At 32.0% G+C, this 18,575-nt stretch overlaps 1 protein-coding gene across 5 annotated transcripts in view; it reads right to left on the reverse strand.

Annotated features, from left to right (window-relative positions):
- The window catches only part of LOC118188938 (gamma-aminobutyric acid receptor subunit beta-like), a 439,491-nt gene that overhangs the window by 222,927 nt on the left and 197,989 nt on the right, over window positions 1-18,575 (reverse strand). For all 5 annotated transcript variants that reach the window (XM_035359492.2, XM_035359468.2, XM_035359488.2 and 2 more), the window contains one exon: window positions 5,209-5,435. In XM_035359492.2, coding sequence (XP_035215383.1) covers window positions 5,209-5,435 — 227 coding nt within the window. The remainder of the gene's footprint in view (window positions 1-5,208; window positions 5,436-18,575) is intronic.

The following is an 18,575-nucleotide window of genomic DNA, read 5'->3' on the forward strand; positions in this document are numbered from 1 at the left end:
TTTTTATGTAGTGTAGAAATGTTTAGTTTTCGTAGATATTTTTGATGTCATAAACTTTAGATTGAAGAATTTAAACTGCAGATATAGTCTACAATTTTCAGCTTTCTTTCTAAGCGTTGAGTATCCCCAGCAGCATTTTTAAAATGTGCTTGCTCATTTTTCTAAGGTAAAGCCGAAAATTTATTCATTTTGCAATTCGTACACAATAATTACATTAATAAATTAAGTTTTTTCTTCCTGAAATAAAAGAAGTTTTTGGAAACCTGAAATAGTTATTGAACTTAGTGAGGTAATTTAGGATAAGAGAAAAGGGATTTGCTAAAGATTTTGCTCTCTTTGCAGTGTATTGCATTATTTCCATGAACACTTGAGAATTCCCTGTTAAATTTCCACACAAGAAAGGATTTATATGGCGATTAAAAGATTATACTGCTCTGTGTTATAAACATAAAAATAACTGCTCTGTGTTATAAACATAAAAACATTTGATGCACATATTTTTAAGCAGGACGTTTTTGAATGATTAATTATTTTCTTTTCAAAGGGCATTTTATATTTTATTCTCTAAACAAAATTATACATTGAAAACGCTGAATAATAAGCTTGATGGCTAGTTGGTTTTATATAACTATAAAAAAAGCAGGTAGAAAAAAGCGTCTATAGTTAATGACTATATAAGAAAATAACTTTATATATTATAATGCGAATATGTGAATTAAAGATCCGAGGAAGTAAAGGAAGCCTGTCATGTCTTCAGCAAACTAAAAAAGGGAAAACTATTCATAAGCCGTAGTCCCGAAACTACTATTTAAATCGTGGTAAGACTAAGATTTTAATAGTGGAGAGAAATGAGTTTTTGGATTTACGGAGCTTAGCTTTTTCAAGCAACAACTGATTCAAAATTTTCACTTTATTTTTATATATTCGTAAAAGTACACATCGAGTAGTAAATGTTAACTCTAAAATTTCCATTCTGTGGTTTGCTTTAATTAAATTCTGTTGAAATCCACGAGTAGAAGATGAATACCAGGAAATAACACAGCTGTGTTAATAATTCCTTCTAACTGAAGAAAAATGAGCTTGTGTCTATCCTCTGGATCAGCTCAGCCATTAAGTTTTTTATGACTTGGCCTAGTTCTATAAATAAACTTTTACACATTTTTTAAGTTACGTTTGTTTGATTTCTAGCGCTTCACATTTCACAAGAAAGAGTTCCAAGTATTTAAATATAATTTTGAAATATACAAAGTTAATATAGTCAACATAATAAATATGCTACTTGTAAATATGTCGTTATTGATTCTATGTTACGTATTTCGCCTAAAGCTTCTTCATGATTTTTTATCACCTAATATGCATTAGAATAATTTGGATGTTCCATTGTTTCAGCTTCAGATGTATTAAACATTGAAATTAACTTTGCATGTACCTGAGAGTTATTGTGATCTAAAATTGCTAGTTCAAGGCTGAATAATTATATATTTGATCTTCCACTTTTAGTTTTAAATTTTAGATTAAATCCGTAAAGAGGCAGCCACTGTGTACCTTCAACTAGGCAAAAAGTAGTCTTAAACTAACAGAGATTTTGAATAAAGTTCTATCGATTTTAATTACACTATGATCGTTTTCATTTTTATCAGCCCTTTGCATACGAATAAAATGGTTGTCGCTAATCTCAACCCTGGAAACGTTTTTGGTTCTGAAGGAGAGATACCTGTATCTGAACCCTCAAATAAAGAAAGTAGTCAAAATCGCAACCAACTTAATAGTTCCTTTTTGCCTATTTTAAATTTAAATTGCATTTTCTTTTCTTGTTTTCACTATCAAATATTCGTATTTGAGTTTTTCTTACTAAGATTTTGAAAACGTTTTTGACATTATGAAACTTCGCACAACGATTGAATTGCGAATATCATTTAATTAATGCAGCAATGATTTCGTGGGTTTGGGCGGACTACGTCAGACAAGTGAGCATAAGCAACACAACAACAAATGCAATACGACAGCTCCGCAACTTATCCTCAACGCAATTTGAAGGAAGAAAGTAAAATCATTCGTTTTTCTCCAATATATACATTAACAAAGCTTTTTTGCAATAGAAGGAAATATGTTAAAATATTCAACAATTTGTTTTCTTGATTGTTGAATATTTTAAGATTTTTCCATTTTATTACTAAAAGATTTAGTGATGAACGAAAGAAATTTTTCATTTAGTTTCCATGATTTATATAAAGGTAATCGAAAGGCTAAATGTTTTCGAAAGAAAGTGAAACCGAAAATAATATCAACTGCGCTAGGGTATGTAAGCATATGCTAAATATACATAGAGAAAAAACTGGTAAACGCTTTTATGATGCAAATCTTTCTCTCTACATATACATCTCTCTCTTTATTTATCTATTTTACCTCTAGCTATCTATCTAACAATGCAGCGAAGAAATCATAAAGTAATTGGATAAAGCAACATCGCATCTCTTTAAAAAAATCCTCTTGAAAGGACTGAAACTCCCACTAAGACAAAATTCTTAAGTTAGATATAACATTTTAAACTGAAAATACGCAAATGTGTAAAAGCTCTCCTGAAAATAAAAGAAAAAGATTTCTTTGATAAAATGAGCTTTATAGCTAATAAGCGAATATGAAACGATATGCTTTAATTTATGTAGATTCTGATCTTTTTCTTCTTACATTTTTACAGAGAAGCAATATGTACATACTTATACATACATACATATATATAATAAGATCGTTTATGAAAATGTAAGGGGCGTAGTTGCGTTATTTTATCTTAGGCTAGCTTTATTAAACTTAATTATTAAGATGCCTTTTTCCTTTGCGTTTTTCTTTTCTATATATCTGAATAACTTTCTGTCCATATATGTTTTTGTCGTAAATCGTAAAAGCATTATGTTTGTTGTAATTGTTATTCAATACTTAGATGAAAACGGAGCGAAATGTTTCAGACTTAATCTGTTTGTTTAATTTGTCTATTTGCTGTATTGTTGTTGTTGTTACTTATGCTCACTTGTCTGACGTAGTCCGCCCAAACCCACGAAATCATTGCTGCATTAATTAATCTAAATGATATTCGCAATTCAATCGTTGTGCGAAGTTTCATAATGTCAAAAATATTTTCAAAATCTTAGTAAGAAAAACTCAAATACGAATATTTGATAGTGAAAACAAGAAAAGAAAATACAATTTAAATTTAAAATAGGCTAAAAGGAACTATTAAGTTGGTTGCGATTTTGACTATTTTCTTTTTTGAGGGCGTTCAGATACAGGTATCTCTCCTTCAGAACCAAAAACGTTTCCAGGGTTGAGATTAGCGACAACCATTTTATTCGTATGCAAAGGGCTGATAGAAACGAAAACGATCATAGTGTCATTAAAATCGATAGAACTTTATTCAAAATAAGACTACTTTTTGCCTAGTTGAAGGTACACAATGGATGCCTCTTTACGGATTTAATCTAAAATTTAAAACTAAAAGTGGAAGATCAAATATATAATTGTTCAGCCTTGAACTAGTAATTTTTAGTCAACGAAGTTTGTAGCGTCAGTTACTTCTAACATTTGTTTTAATTAATTTCAAAAGAAACTTCTAAGCCTAAGCAAACAAATAAATTTTCGGTAGAGGTAAGTAAAATATATTATCCACTTACATGTGTGCTTGAGAGCTTGAGAGAAAGTTTACACTTTTAATTTCAAATTACACTTAAGAATAAAACACTGATGGAGCTTGTATATTTCTAAGAAAAGTTATTTGATAGTTCTTATAAGTCTGCAGTTTATTTTAATCTGTAGCTCTTAAATCGTTAAATATAGAAATGCTATGATTATCAAACATTAAAAAGATAAGAAACATCCTTCCAACTGTTTTTTTTTTCAACAGCTAAACTTAAATCCTTCCAAAGTATTTAAGGATTTACTTTGAAGGATAGAACTATTCTTGGTATTAGAACTATTTTTAGTATTTTGCAGAATCATTTTACTTTTCGGGGAAAGGCTTCTCAGTGGGTGAATCCGATTCGATATTATGTTGAGCTCGAAGGAAAATGTTTTTCCGTTCTTTTTAAAGTATTCGCTGACAAAACTGTCTGTTTCCTCAACTGAGGATTATATTTCTATGGTTGTACTAAGACTATTGAAAAAGAATTCCTCTCGTTTTATTGGCCATTTCTAAAAACGGTTTTGAAGAAAGATTAGAGAAGCTGTCTATCATCACGCGCATTGATATTTTAAGCAGAAAAAAATGAAAGTAAGAGCAGTAATTATCATCTTTTACGGTAATTATTAGATAGGTAAAAACTGAGTATTTTGGTTAAACGGAATTGGTTATTGCACAGTGGCAGAATGTAAATTTTAATTTCTCACCAAAACCCTAATTTTAACTTTCACTCGGGACGTTGATTCGGTTTTTACAAAATTGTTTTACAAATTCGTTTTTAACAAAGTATTTTAGTAAACGCAATATTATAAAACATTGATTGCTTTATACAAAATTTACTTGCAAGAGAATATCCCTCAGTGTATTCTTAGAATTATTTATAAGCGACATAGTTTATGCATTTTATTGAGTTATCCCCTTTAATGTTCTCAAAAAACGACTTTCGTAGTTGTGCTTTTAAATGTAAGGAACATGAGAGTGTTTACTTCAAGAAATGCATTTAGACTACAAGGTATTTCTCCCACTTCCCTAGTGTACCTTCGTGGTGTAACGGTAGCACGCTGGGCCGGTATTCCAGACGTCCGTGGTTCGATTCCCGGCAAAGGCGGTTGCATATTTTTCATCTTTTCTGCTTCCAATAAACCTAATGACTCTACAAGTGGCCCCCGAACTAAAAAGGTTGTGACTGATGATTCTCCGCACCCAGGATTTAGCGACTAAGTCCCCTAAAACTTTAGTCACCCTTTAAAAATGGGAGTATATAAGGTATTTCTCCCACTTCCCTAGCGTGCCTTCGTGGCGTAACGGTAGCACGCTGGACCGGTATTCCAGAGGTTCGTGGTTCGATTCCCGGCGAAGGCGGTTGCATATTTTTCATCTTTTCTGCTTCCAATTAACCTAATGACTCTACAAGACTACTTACAGGTCGTTACACAAAAATCTCTCTAAAAAGGGTTGTCATGTTCTCTGCATTTTGACTAATACACTTAAAAAGATATATTAATGAGTTTTAGTTAAAAGAAGTCAAATTCGCTTACCTTATACTTCTAAAAACCTCGCCACCTGCGGAGATACGGAGGAATGTATTTTGTGTAGTAGCTTTGTGGAAATAGGCGCTCTTCTCGTTTACAAAAAAGGTGTCCGGGACCCAAATTCGATCAGCGACCTCGGCGCCTACCGTCAAGCTCTCGAATCCCGTCCTCGGGGTAAACGAAAGCCGGTCATCGGTCCAAGCTTGACGAAAGTAGAAATCAAGAGTAAAATCCTGAAATTAAAATCGTTTAATCAATGAGGGTAGAATACTTAAACATATACTACAAGACTTCGGTTTTATGTATTTGAGGGTAGTTCTGTGCTGTAGGTTTAAATTGCATAAGATGTTTTAATATTCTGAAAAATTATTTTTTGTGCAATTACGCGTTACACCCACTGATAGAAGTTCTTCGTATGTGAAATTCACACTTAATATTGGTAAAATTTTGAAGTTTATTTAATGTTAGAATAAAATTTAAACTGTAAGCAAATGAACTTCGTTTTTTCCCTTGGTGGTCCTTTTTCTTATTGTTGCAATACTTTTTTAAACGCCTTTTATAAATCTGAAGACTAGAATCAAAATATAGCTTGGCTTAGATTTTAGATATACACTAAATTTACTTAAACAAGATGTTGAGAAGAAAGTTTTTCGAAGTCTCAGACCCCAAAAAAGAGCATTTATACTTTACAACATTTAGCATAACATGAAATCATGATGCATTATTATTATAAATGTTCCAGCGCAGTGGATTGCTTTTTAACTATAAAACAATATTTCAAACTTAAATTGTTTTTGTTTTTATATTATGAGTTAAACCTAGTTTTTGGAGTTAGAAAATCAGCCTACCTTTCTAACAAGGAAATTAGTTGAGAAATGTATTCTATAACAGTTTGCTGTTAAATTCTGGAGAAAGGATGCAATAACTCGCGTAAAAAGTATTTTGCAAAGAGTAAGAAACAATATTAATATTCGCTAAAATGCAGTTAGTAGTGATCTTGAAGCAAGTTTTGATGAGGTGGAGATTTTAATAATGCATAAATATAACGAGCATCAAAAAGCGAATATTGGATTTAAAAATAAAATAAACTGACCTTGCCATTAAGGGTAAAATTTTTGTAATTAGGAAGCCTAATTCTTTATTTGTTTTAAATCTGATTTACTTTGCGTTGCATTCAAGTGTTAATTACAAACCATAAGCTTCATTTTTCTCGCCGTTTTGAAAAGGTATTTAAATAGTGATGAATCAGGAAGAATTTCAACAAAAAAATAAAAAAAAAAAAACCCTCTGAATTTCCTGTTATCATTTGTGTCAGAAAGTGTTTATAAAGTTTATAACAGTAAAGCTCTCTTTCAGTTTCGGGCAGAGAATAAACGAATTAAAATTATTAAATATATTATATTCACTGATGCTAAATGTTCAGCAAGGATAAATAGAGAAACTAAATATGCTATTTATTAAACCTGAATTTGAAACGCAATTAAATTCTTCATTTAACAAGCCCCATAAATCTCTGCTTAATTACATTTGTTTTGTTTATTACTGTTGCTAATTATATGCACCTTGTTTAAAGAGAGCTAAATGCAGTCTGCCTTGCAGTTCCGCCAAAAGCCACTATTTGTTTTTGGAACTGATTTTAAAAATATAAAACATCTGCATCATGTTTGCAGAAAATCCCCTTTTTACGCTTTGAAAAGTTAATAAATGTGCTAATAAATGAGTTTGCTTATTTGAATTTCTGAAACGTATATTTCAAAGACATTTTCTCAGAAAGATATAGTAATTACAATATATTTTTTCAAATGAATTTCATAAAAATAATTCATTTTACGTTCAGTATCGAATATAATTTTCCTTTTAGTAAACTTTGATGTTACATATTCAGAACGGGCGTGCATTCCGCTGCCAAAGTTCAACTGGTGTATCTGTTGCACAATCTCATTATGAAGAAATTGTGCAACTGATACTAAAATTACGGAAAATATCAAATTTCAGATGATTCCTCTTGCTTATTGTGTTAAGATCATGATTTCTTTTTATATGGGTTTTGCACATTCTATAAATTATCTGAGATAAATTTACTTGTTAAGAACGCTGCATTGATCTTCCACAAATTTTTACCATTGTCTATCTTCGGCTACAATAAAAATGTCGTTTGTAATCAAAATAATTATTATAAAATAAAATTAGACAAAGAAACAACCTTCTGTTTGACGTATATATTAACCAAGATTCACACCAAACAAAATTAAAATATACACCAAATAGTTGTTTTATTGCCTAATTTTATTTCTTTTCTCTCTTGGTTAATAGAATTTACAAAAAGGAGAACATAATATTTCAAGGTAAAATTTCTTTATGGATTATTTATAACAGGTAAACAGTAGCAAGAAGTACATTATTTTTATGTAAGCTAATCTACCAACTATATGAAGTCAAAACTAAACAAAATTTCTTCTGTTTCCTGCATTTACGCTAGGCTATTTTCACTGTAGAAAATATAACTGAGCATTAGATTTAGCATGAAAAAATAAATGACTTTCGAAAAAAAAAAGGCTTTTAGCTTAGAGTAATGCGTAAGTTCTGGAAGCGATTATGTTCAGAAAGAGAAAAAACAATGACTCAGGAAGCGTCTAGTTCTTGCAAAATTATTCTGGAACGAAGAACGTGGTAGTGTTGTATGCTAATATGATGCTGAAATCTCCCTGCTGCCAACAACTTAAATTTCGTTCTGATGGCCTTTTCATAAATATAATTTTTTTTAGGATTTAGGTGCGTACTTTACCTCCAAGAAGACTATAAAAATTAAGCACATAAAAGTGTCAGATATATATGTAGGAAATCACAACGTCCAATGCTGAATTAGAATACCAGGATTATGACGTCATCAGTATAGCATCACCCAGCGCAGTAAGAATCATCCCAGACAGCACTGAGACCTGGTCGAGAGTGGAGGGCAGACGTGAGCAGACGGCTCACACGTCTTCAAGAGTTTATAAAAGGACTGTTGGTGCATCATTATGTTAATCCTGCATACCGTTAACTTCATCTTTATATACTTTTCTTAATTAATTTCATTTCTTTATATTAAATAAACCATTTAAATATTACTTCGTGCTCTCATGCTGTGAATCAAGTCAAATTCTACAAAAAAATATGGCGACCAACCGTGCGGCCTCGAATTCCAAAACGTGCGAGTACTAGAACTGTGCTTTGAACTGTGAACTGAGTGAACTGTTGTCACAAGTTATTCGATTTATTGGATTACTCGTATAAAGTGTGGATTACCCAATTGACGACGATCATCTGTCGGGTGAGTACAAAACTTTCTTTCCAATATGAAGTTAGTAGAAATTCCAGAATTGGAAGCAGCTTTAAAGAACCGTAAAAGTTCTGAAATCAAAAGTTTGCATAAGCTTATTTTTAATACTGATGGAGATCGAAATAACCGGAAAAGATTACGTGAATTTTCTGGCTTTATATTTAAACCAGATTCTGAAGAATTTAATAAGAAAATAGATGCAGTGCAGAATAGTTTTACTTTGAATGAGTTAATTAAAATTTGCAATGTACTGTGCATAAATTCAGAAGGTTCAAAAACGGAAGTCGTAACCCGAATTGTCTCTTTCCTATGTGATTTATCTGTATTATTTGAAAATATTTTGCATGAAGAAAATAGTGATATTGAAGATGAAACTATTAATAAATTTTCTGAAGTAATGCTTGATGATAATCAAAGAGACAATCCTGGTTTTAACGAGTCTCAAGTAAATAACAGTATGCAGCTTCCAATTCAAGATCATTTTAAACCTCATCTTAGTTTTTCTGATATTGAAAGTATTTTTAATCCTTTTTCTGGTAATGCATATGAAAATGTTGATAAATGGATTGATGAATTTGAAGATGTTATAAATTCTTTAAAATTGAGTGATTTGCATAAATTAGTTTTTGCTAAAAGATCATTAAAAGGTAAAGCGAAACTATTTATTCAGAGTGAACCTAAAGTTAATGACTGGTGTAAGTTAAAAAAGCTTTTGAAATCTGAATATGGTAAAGCTTTTAATTCTGCTGAGTTGCATGAAATGTTATGTAAACGTAAATTAATGCCTAATGAATCTTTAGATGAGTATTTTTTGAAAATGAAAGAAATATGTTCGCGAGGTAACATTGAAGATGCTTCATTAATTAAATATGTTATTGATGGTATTCCCGATTCTGTGGTTAGGAAAACTATACTGTATGGTTGCGAAACAATATCTGAATTTAAACAAAGGCTTAAAATTTATGATAAGATGAGATCGGACAATGATAAGTTTAAAAATCCGAAACCGAAAGTAGACACTCAAGTTAAAGATAGAAGTAAGCTTTCGTCATCAAACCGAAATCAATCTAACGTTAATAAGGTTAAATGTTTTAATTGCCAGAAATTTAGGCATTATTCTAAGCATTGTGTAAACAAATCAAAGGGTGTAAAATGTATAAAATGTAAGAAGTTCGGGCATTATTCAACAAACTGTCCAGAGCAGACCCCCGAAACACAACAAGCAGCTTTATTACAACGAATTTCCGACAAGCATAGAATTATGAAGACTGTAGGAATAAATAATCATTTAGTTGATAGTTTAGTTGACACTGGTTCAGATGTAACGATATGCAGCGTAGAGTTACACAAGCAGATTGGTTCTCCTAATTTAAATTGTAGCGATATCACATTAAACGGAATTGAATCAAAACAAACGTACCCTATCGGCTTTTTTATTTCTGATATTTCAATTGATAGTTTTTTACTGCGTACGAAAATTTATGTTGTTAAGTCGTTATGTAATCAAATTGTATTAGGTTTGGATGTATTGAATCAGTTTAACTTCTCTTTTACCGAGAATGGCCTTCAAATAATTTCTCATCGGAATAAAAGTAATGTAAGCTTGATAACTGCTGAGTCATCTCGAAATTCTAACGTGCGTTGCGTTATGGGAAATTTGAATATTGCTATCTCATTGAAGAATGCTTATGATCCTTCGCGATCGTCTGGCGTCTCTGTTAATGTAAACAAAAGTCCCGAAAGCGGAAGTAGCTCGACGTTTAATTACCTTTCACATCTGGTGAATGCTATTTCTGTCAACGAGATTGATTTATCGCATATTTCAAATGCAGAACATAAAGAAAGACTGTGTAATTTAATTAATTCGTACCAGCCTCGGAAAAATAGACAATCTGACTTCAAGATGCAAATAAATTTATGTGATGATATTCCTGTCTGTCAAAATAGAAGATACATGTCTTTCGCGGAACAAAAAATTGTTGACGATCAAATTAAGGAATGGTTGAAAGAGGGCATAATAAAGCCTAGCAATTCTAATTATTCGGCGCCTATTGTTTTGTGTAACAAGCGTAATAATTCGAAACGTTTATGTATAGATTATCGGAAATTGAATAAGAAGATTATTAAAGACAAATTTCCACTGCCTTTAATTTCGGAAGTACTTGATCGCTTAGAACAGTCAAAAGTCTTCACGACACTAGATTTGAGAAATAGCTTTTTCCATGTAGACATAGACGAAAATTGCACCAAATATACCGCATTTGTAACACATAATGGTATCTACGAATTTCTTAAAGCTCCTTTTGGTTTATGTATTAGTCCAAATGTTTTTCAAAGGTATATTTATTCAGTATTTCGTGACTTGCTAAATGAAGGTGTACTAATTATTTATATGGATGATATAGTCATACCGGCTAATGATGAAGTTGAATGTTTAGACAAATTAGAAAGAGTATTCAAAACTGCTTCGGAGTATGGATTACAACTAAATTTCAAAAAGTGCCAATTCTTAAAACGTAAAATTGAATTTTTGGGACATGTAATTGAAAACGGAACTATTCGACCATCACCTTCCAAAACTGTTGCTGTTTGAAACTTTCCACAACCGCGTAACTGTAAACAACTACAAAGCTTTTTAGGACTAACGGGATATTTTCGTAAATTCATTCCTCAGTATGCTAAAATAGCTAAACCTCTTAGTGACTTACTTAGAAAAGGTATTGGTTTTAAGTTCGATTCCGAACAACAGGAAGCTTTTTGCAGATTGAAAGAAATTCTCTCTCAGGCACCTGTTCTACACATATTTAGGCAAGGATATCCATTAGAACTCCATACTGATGCTAGTAGTCAAGGCTTTGGTGCGGTATTACTCCAATTGTCTGATGATGGTAATTATCACCCAATCCAGTATATGAGTAAGAAGACTTCACCGCAGCAAGAGAAACTCTGTAGTTACGAATTAGAAGCCCTTGCAGTAATAGAAGCTCTGAAGAAATTTCGAAACTATTTGTTAGGGACTAAATTCAAAATTGTAACTGATTGTAGTGCTTTTCAGAAAACTTTAGATAAGAAAGATTTAACTCCTAAAATTGCGAGATGGGCAATGTTTATTGAAGAATTCGATTACGAAATTGTACATCGTTCAGGAAGCCAAATGAAACATGCTGATGCTTTAAGTAGAAATGCTTTAATATTAACATCATACACATCCGATGTAACTGAGAAGATTCGGTTAGTACAACAAGAGAATGAAGATGAACATGTGAAATTAATCAAGAATTTAGTTGAGAAGGGAGAAGAAAATGGATTCTTCGTGAGAAATGATATTTTGTACAAATTTGAAAATGGTAAAGATCTTCTAGTAGTGCCAGAATCCTTACAGAATGAAATCATACAGAAGGTACATAAAAAAGGTCACTTTGCTGTAGATAAAACTGTGAATGCTGTAGAGCAAGAATTCTATATTCCCAGACTGAAATGTAAAGTTGAAAAAGTAATTGCTAACTGTATAGAATGTATACTGTACAACAAGAAGCAAGGAAAAGCAGAAGGATTTCTTCATCCTGTACCAAAAGAAAACGTTCCTTTGAGTACGTATCATATCGACTTTATTGGACCTCTTCCATCGACGAACAAGAGATACCAACACATTCTAACTGTTGTCGACGCTTTTACGAAATTTACTTGGTTCTATCCAGTGAAATCACCAACTACGCAAGAAGTTATTTCAAAATTGAAGCAACAACAGACTGTATTTGGAAATCCAGCGAGAATCATTTCAGATCAAGGTAGTGCCTTTACATCGAAAGAATTTTCAGCTTATTGTACTGAAGAAGGAATAGAACATGTCAAAATTACTACCGGTATTCCAAGAGGTAACGGACAAATTGAGCGAATTCATAGAATTTTGATTCCTGTTTTGTCAAAATTATCACATGAAGATTCAACGAAATGGTTTAAATATGTTTCAGATGTTCAGAGAATAATCAACAGTACAACTACGAGAAGTACGAAATATTCACCGTTTGAGCTTCTCATAGGCACGAAAATGAAGAATAAAGAAGATTTGAGAATTAGTGAGATATTGAATGAAGAATATCTAAAACAATTGATACAAGAACGTGACGAAATGAGAGAAGATGCGAAAAACAACTGAAGATACAAGAAGAGAATCGAAAACAATTCAACAAGAAACGTAAGAAACCGAAACTATACAAGATTGGCGACTTGGTAGCCATTCAGAGAACTCAATATGGGACTGGTTTGAAACTACGACTTAAGTTTCATGGACCGTATAAAATCATAGCTGTTCGATCAAATGACAGATATGAAGTCGAGAAAGTAGGATGCCATGAAGGACCAAATTTGACATCTACTGCGGCTGACCATATGAAGCCATGGTCAAATTGATTTGATGTTTGTATCAGCTCAAAACCTAAGGACCTGATACTCTTTTTTTTCTTTTTTTGTTTTTTTTTTATTATCTTTGCAGGTACATGATAGTGATGTCCATTCAACAGACATCGAGGACGATGCCTCTTCAGGCTGGCCGAAGCTGTAGGAAATCACAACGTCCAATGCTGAATTAGAATACCAGGATTATGACGTCATCAGTATAGCATCACCCAGCGCAGTAAGAATCATCCCAGACAGCACTGAGACCTGGTCGAGAGTGGAGGGCAGACGTGAGCAGACGGCTCACACGTCTTCAAGTGTTTATAAAAGGACTGTTGGTGCATCATTATGTTAATCCTGCATACCGTTAACTTCATCTTTATATACTTTTCTTAATTAATTTCATTTCTTTATATTAAATAAACCATTTAAATATTACTTCGTGCTCTCATGCTGTGAATCAAGTCAAATTCTACATATATGATAAGCATTTTAAGGAAAGACATGACATCATTTATGAAATTTACTAGGTTTATGTTTGTGAAAATATCTGTCTTCGCTACCAGTGGTCAGCGATTAAACCCCACAGGAAAGGACTGAATTTTTAACATTTCAAGTGAAGACATAAAGTCTGAAGTCTTAGGAAAATTAACATATATTATTTTTTCTCATGTAATCTTTCAACAATTTAGGTGACTGAAAGGTTATTATAAGAGAACGGTATTAAATCTTCTTTTCTTTGTACATCGAATGTCTACTTGAACTTCCATGCACCCTCAAAAGGGAATCACAGATCATTTCATGTACAGAATTATCATAGGAATATAAATTGCTAAAATTATTAAGATTGTTGATATTCTGTTGAAATGTTGCTGCAAACATATTTGTATAATATATCACTCGAGTAATTCTTTTCATCAATAAATAAACTCGAGGGAAAATTTAAAAGGCAAACCATATTTATAAGATTTTGCACTTTATAGTTAAATAAGCATAGTATTATTGTTAAATATAAAACCAAGAGTACTTGTTGAATCATACACTATAAGTATATTTCTTACGCAATTACAAAGTTTTATCAACAATTATGATACATTGTATTTAATATTCTGTTTCCATAAAGCAATAAATGATACACGCAACCAAAGGTATTTATTGTTAATAAATAATATCAGAATTAAAGGTATTAAAATTTTAAGATTTTCGTTTTGGATTTAGAAGGAATTAAACTAAATTGCTATAAAATTACAAAACTTCGACGCTCTAAATTAGTATTATTATGCCTTATCTCACCTTTAAAGAAATAAATTTTACACGAGGAATAAAAGTTTTGTTTACTTGAAAAACATTTATTCTTTCTGGATTATGCATCAATATTTGATAGATATCTGCAGCTAATTTTGTAAACTAGCTTGCGTATCTCAGGTGCTTTAAAACAATTTAAATGTCTCGCAAGATATCATTAGGACATTACTATCACATTAAATATAAAAGTGGTTTCATGTACGTATTACACGTAACACTTGACATTTAGTGCTTATTTACTTTGCACGTCATATATAGATTACATATGCACAGAATACCTGGCATGCGTAGAAGATAGGCGCAAACAAAAAAGCTTCAATATCCGACTCTGTTCTCTTTGTCTGCAATTACTTTGCCTTCTGTATTTGCATAATTTAACATCAAGTATAATGCTCGATAGTAATGCTATTTCTCCGAGCGCGCTTGGATCTCAGATATAGAGCCAAAGTATTAAAAATGAAAAACTCAACGAAAGATAACGAGGAAGAATGCAAAGTTCTGCTTTTATATCTCTCGTACAAATCAATGGGTGATGCCGGGGTCTAATTAAGACTTGCTCCTTACAAAAGATCATATTTCTTTCAGAAAACATACACGTTAATGGTATTCTTACTGTTTCGTTAATAAAGCGTTGCTTAAAAATAAAGTAATTTGTAAAACAGGATTTTATAAGTCAGCTATCTTTTCTGTCTTTGCATACTTTAATATCAGTAGTAGTTAATTATTAAACTTCAAAAACTGCTTTTCTAGAAGAGGAAGCAGAAATTTTTTAAACTTGAATAAAAATATTTATTATAGTAGCTACTAAAATTCTTTTTAGCTATTTAATAACACATTGATTTAGGTTTAGTTTAAAAGCCGTTCGATGAACAGCCTTTTTCAATTAATCGTATTTCATCTGACGAAATATCATGAGAATAATTTACATATGGAGAAGAAAAGCTAGGAATTTGCAATTTCTCAGGCACTCGTAATGTGACCAAATTTAAGTTTTCGGTATTATCATAGATTTACTTAGAACACAGAATAGGAAAACACCATTTAAAATTTCATTCTGAAAATGAATTGGCGAAAGATTTGCTGTGCAAGAATACTACAATTATAGTTCGCAAAATTATATTCCCATGAGTTTTCAGCAGAAAGAAGAAAAAGTATGTAATGCAAGTTTAACAATTACTTTATATGCCTTACCAGTGCTGCTATGCGAACTTATGCGCCAAGAATAAAAAGATGTGTATAGAGAATGTGATAAAAAATAAACATGGGGACTTTATTTCGCTTTTAAAGTATTCAAATTTAAATTAACGATTCATTGATAACTTAGGTAGATAATTTTTCTTGTTACTGCATTTGAATTGGAATTAATATATTGTGCCAAACAGAATTATTAACACTTGTTAAAGAAGAGGGGGAATATAATTTTCTTAATGCTATTCAAACGAATTTTTGTTGTTGCCTTAAAGGCAGTTTAATTTAAATTAAAAGTTATAAGGTATTTCTCCCGCCTTCCTAGCGTGCTTTCGTGGTGTAGTGGTTCTGCACGCTGGGCCGGTATTCCAGAGCTCAGTGGTTCGATTCCCGGCGAAGGTGTTGCTAATTTTTCATCTCTCCGGCTTCCAAAAAATTCCTAATGTTTCTACAGTGGCGCCCGAACTAAAGAAAGGGTGTTGGATTATGATTTCTCCTCACCCAAGATTTGGCGATTGAGTCCCCTAAAAATCCCAGTCGCCTTTTAAAAGGGGGAGTATATAAGGTATTTCTCCCGCCTTACTAGTGTGCCTCCGTGGTTTAGTGATTCTGCACGCTGGGCCGGTATTCCAGATGGCCGTGGTTCGATTTCCGGCGAAAGTGTTGCTAATTTTTCATCTCCCCGGCTTACAAAAAAATCTTAATGTCTCTACAAAGTTATAATCTTTACTCCATTCAAAGGAAAATATTTTCATAATTTTAAAAAACCTAAGTATAGATACCAACAAAATTAAAACTAACCAGAAACTGGGCAATGAATTGTCATTCAAATTAAAATTGTATTGGAGTCTTGCAGTGGGAAAGCTTTCTCAAAGCCATTATTTACAGCATATTATTTTAAATAATTTTATCATTTATAGTATTAACATTTAGAAATATTTAAATATTTAATCTGTAATCAGCCATAGGACATACTAAGATATACTAACAATATTTACCTTACTTATTTTAAATTTGAATGGTTAAGGTCGCTGAATACTGGTAGTTCGACTTGCTTTGGGATTAAACTCAGGCGAACGGACTGGCTGCATGGTTAGTTTTCATAGTTTTTCCCATGTGTACGTAAATGCGAAAAGAATTTCCCACAGAATGTCCTCCACGAAGGTATCCTTTCCTTTAGAGAGATAACCCTCGTTGCTTTGTCATATTCATATAACCGAATTTTATAATTTAGCTCAAGAGATAGAGAGCAAATTTGGGCAGATAGAACTCTAAAATGACCTCAATGCCTAAGCCATGTTTAAAATAAATTTGTAGGAAATTTATTACTGCGAAATTTGTGAAAAAAAATTGCACTTTTCTAGAATGCATTTTAAAACAAAATCCTGAAGTTTCACTGCACACGTTGTACTTACAGTGAAAGCATGGGCTTATTTCAGATGTCTGCAAGCCAAATACTAAAGTAATATTTCATTTAGCGTAGATAAAATGAGTTTTTTTAGTACTTCTCTGAAAGCTCTGCGAGTGTTAGCAACAGAGTGCGCTCAGAGGCTTCCATAATTGGGTTTATTTACCTACACACACAGTCTAATAATAAAATAACAATAGCATTCAGATTGTTGCATAATGTCATAAAAGCTAATTTCAAGAACCTTCAGGTGAAATGCTGTTAAGAGATTTTTTACTTGGATCGGAGATAGAGATTATAAAACTGGAAAGGATCAAGCGATTCGAAATTCTAAGAAACAACATAAGCTCTAGAAGGAAAACTTGCAGCGTTTAAACATGATTGATTTTCTCTAAATGCCATGGCATGTGAAGCTATTACATGTTCAGACATTTAGAAATCTGACGCCCAAATAAACGTTCTAAATGGTTGCCAATCGTTGCTGCTGGTTTTCCCCCCTCTTGAACTGCCACTGCCGTTTACGCAAGAATAATTGAGCGAGTGAAATAGTCATGTTGAGCTATTTATAGACTACTGTAATTCTCACCACCCGAATCGAAGTAATTTCGGGTTTGAAAGACGAGCTTTGTTCCGATCCTATGTGGAAGCCCTTCAAGAGAAAATAGTGAAAGTACGATTACCGGGTATTTGCATTCTAGACACTCGGCCGAACGCAGAAACTTTAGAAATATTTGATGCTCTGAAAGAAATCACTCTCTTCTATGTTGTAATTTAGAACTTTTAAATCAGGGTAGTTTTTCAAACTTTTCGCTTGAAGAAATTGGCAGGTATGCTTATTATCACATTATGTAACTGTGATGAGATTCTAATTTATACATCAAGCAAAAGTATTAAAAGTATATATTGAATGAGAAGATGAGCTATGTGAGTCTAATATTCAAACATTTGCACCGTAATTCAGCGCTATGATTCAGCAGGAATCCATTCGCATCTGGCTGCGATACTTCGCAGACCTTCGGTAAAATCCAGAGCCTCGAAAAAATAAGCTACACTATTTTATTCTGTTATTTATTTATTTGACATTAGTTTAACTCAATACATTAATTGCTCCTTTTTTCTTTATATTTAATTTAGTTTTATTATTCATTTTATTTAATTTTATTTCTGTTTTCTGAAGTTTTCCATAGTGGTCTGTGGCTTCTTATTTTAGAAATTAGGCCCTGCCTTTATTGTTTTGAATTCTCATTACTCATTTGAACTACATTGGTATGTAAGAGATATCACTTACAGCCATTAAATCGCTTGCTTCAAATCAAGCTATTGCTTTTATATGACTTTATTTTTTAAACTAGTTCTTTCGTGATTCTTTTGTAATTAAAGTTTTTTTGTGATTACGCTAAAACATAGCACTAAAACAAAGAAATGTTAGAGTTTATACTAGGCTTATAAAGATATGCATATTTTTTGAAATAGTTGCCAAAGTTAGATAACTTTCTGGAAACTTAACTTTTAATCAGGTTTCTTTGTATGATCTCTGAAATGCAAGAAAATGCACGAAGTTTCATTCCTTTTATTTTAAAACGCGAATTTTAAACCTTCACGATTTTAGATGGAAAAATACCAACTAGTTAGTATTTATTAAAATACTAACTAGGAAGCTATGTTTTGCATCTAAATTATCCAAATAGTAGCATTCGATTATTTTAAATAAATGCATTTATTAATTTCTATGTTTTAAATAAATAATAACAGAGT

Source organism: Stegodyphus dumicola, chromosome X1 (genome assembly GCF_044657685.1).
Source record: "Stegodyphus dumicola isolate Sdum_Otavi_A_Nest chromosome X1, ASM4465768v1".
Taxonomy (NCBI): domain Eukaryota; kingdom Metazoa; phylum Arthropoda; class Arachnida; order Araneae; family Eresidae; genus Stegodyphus; species Stegodyphus dumicola.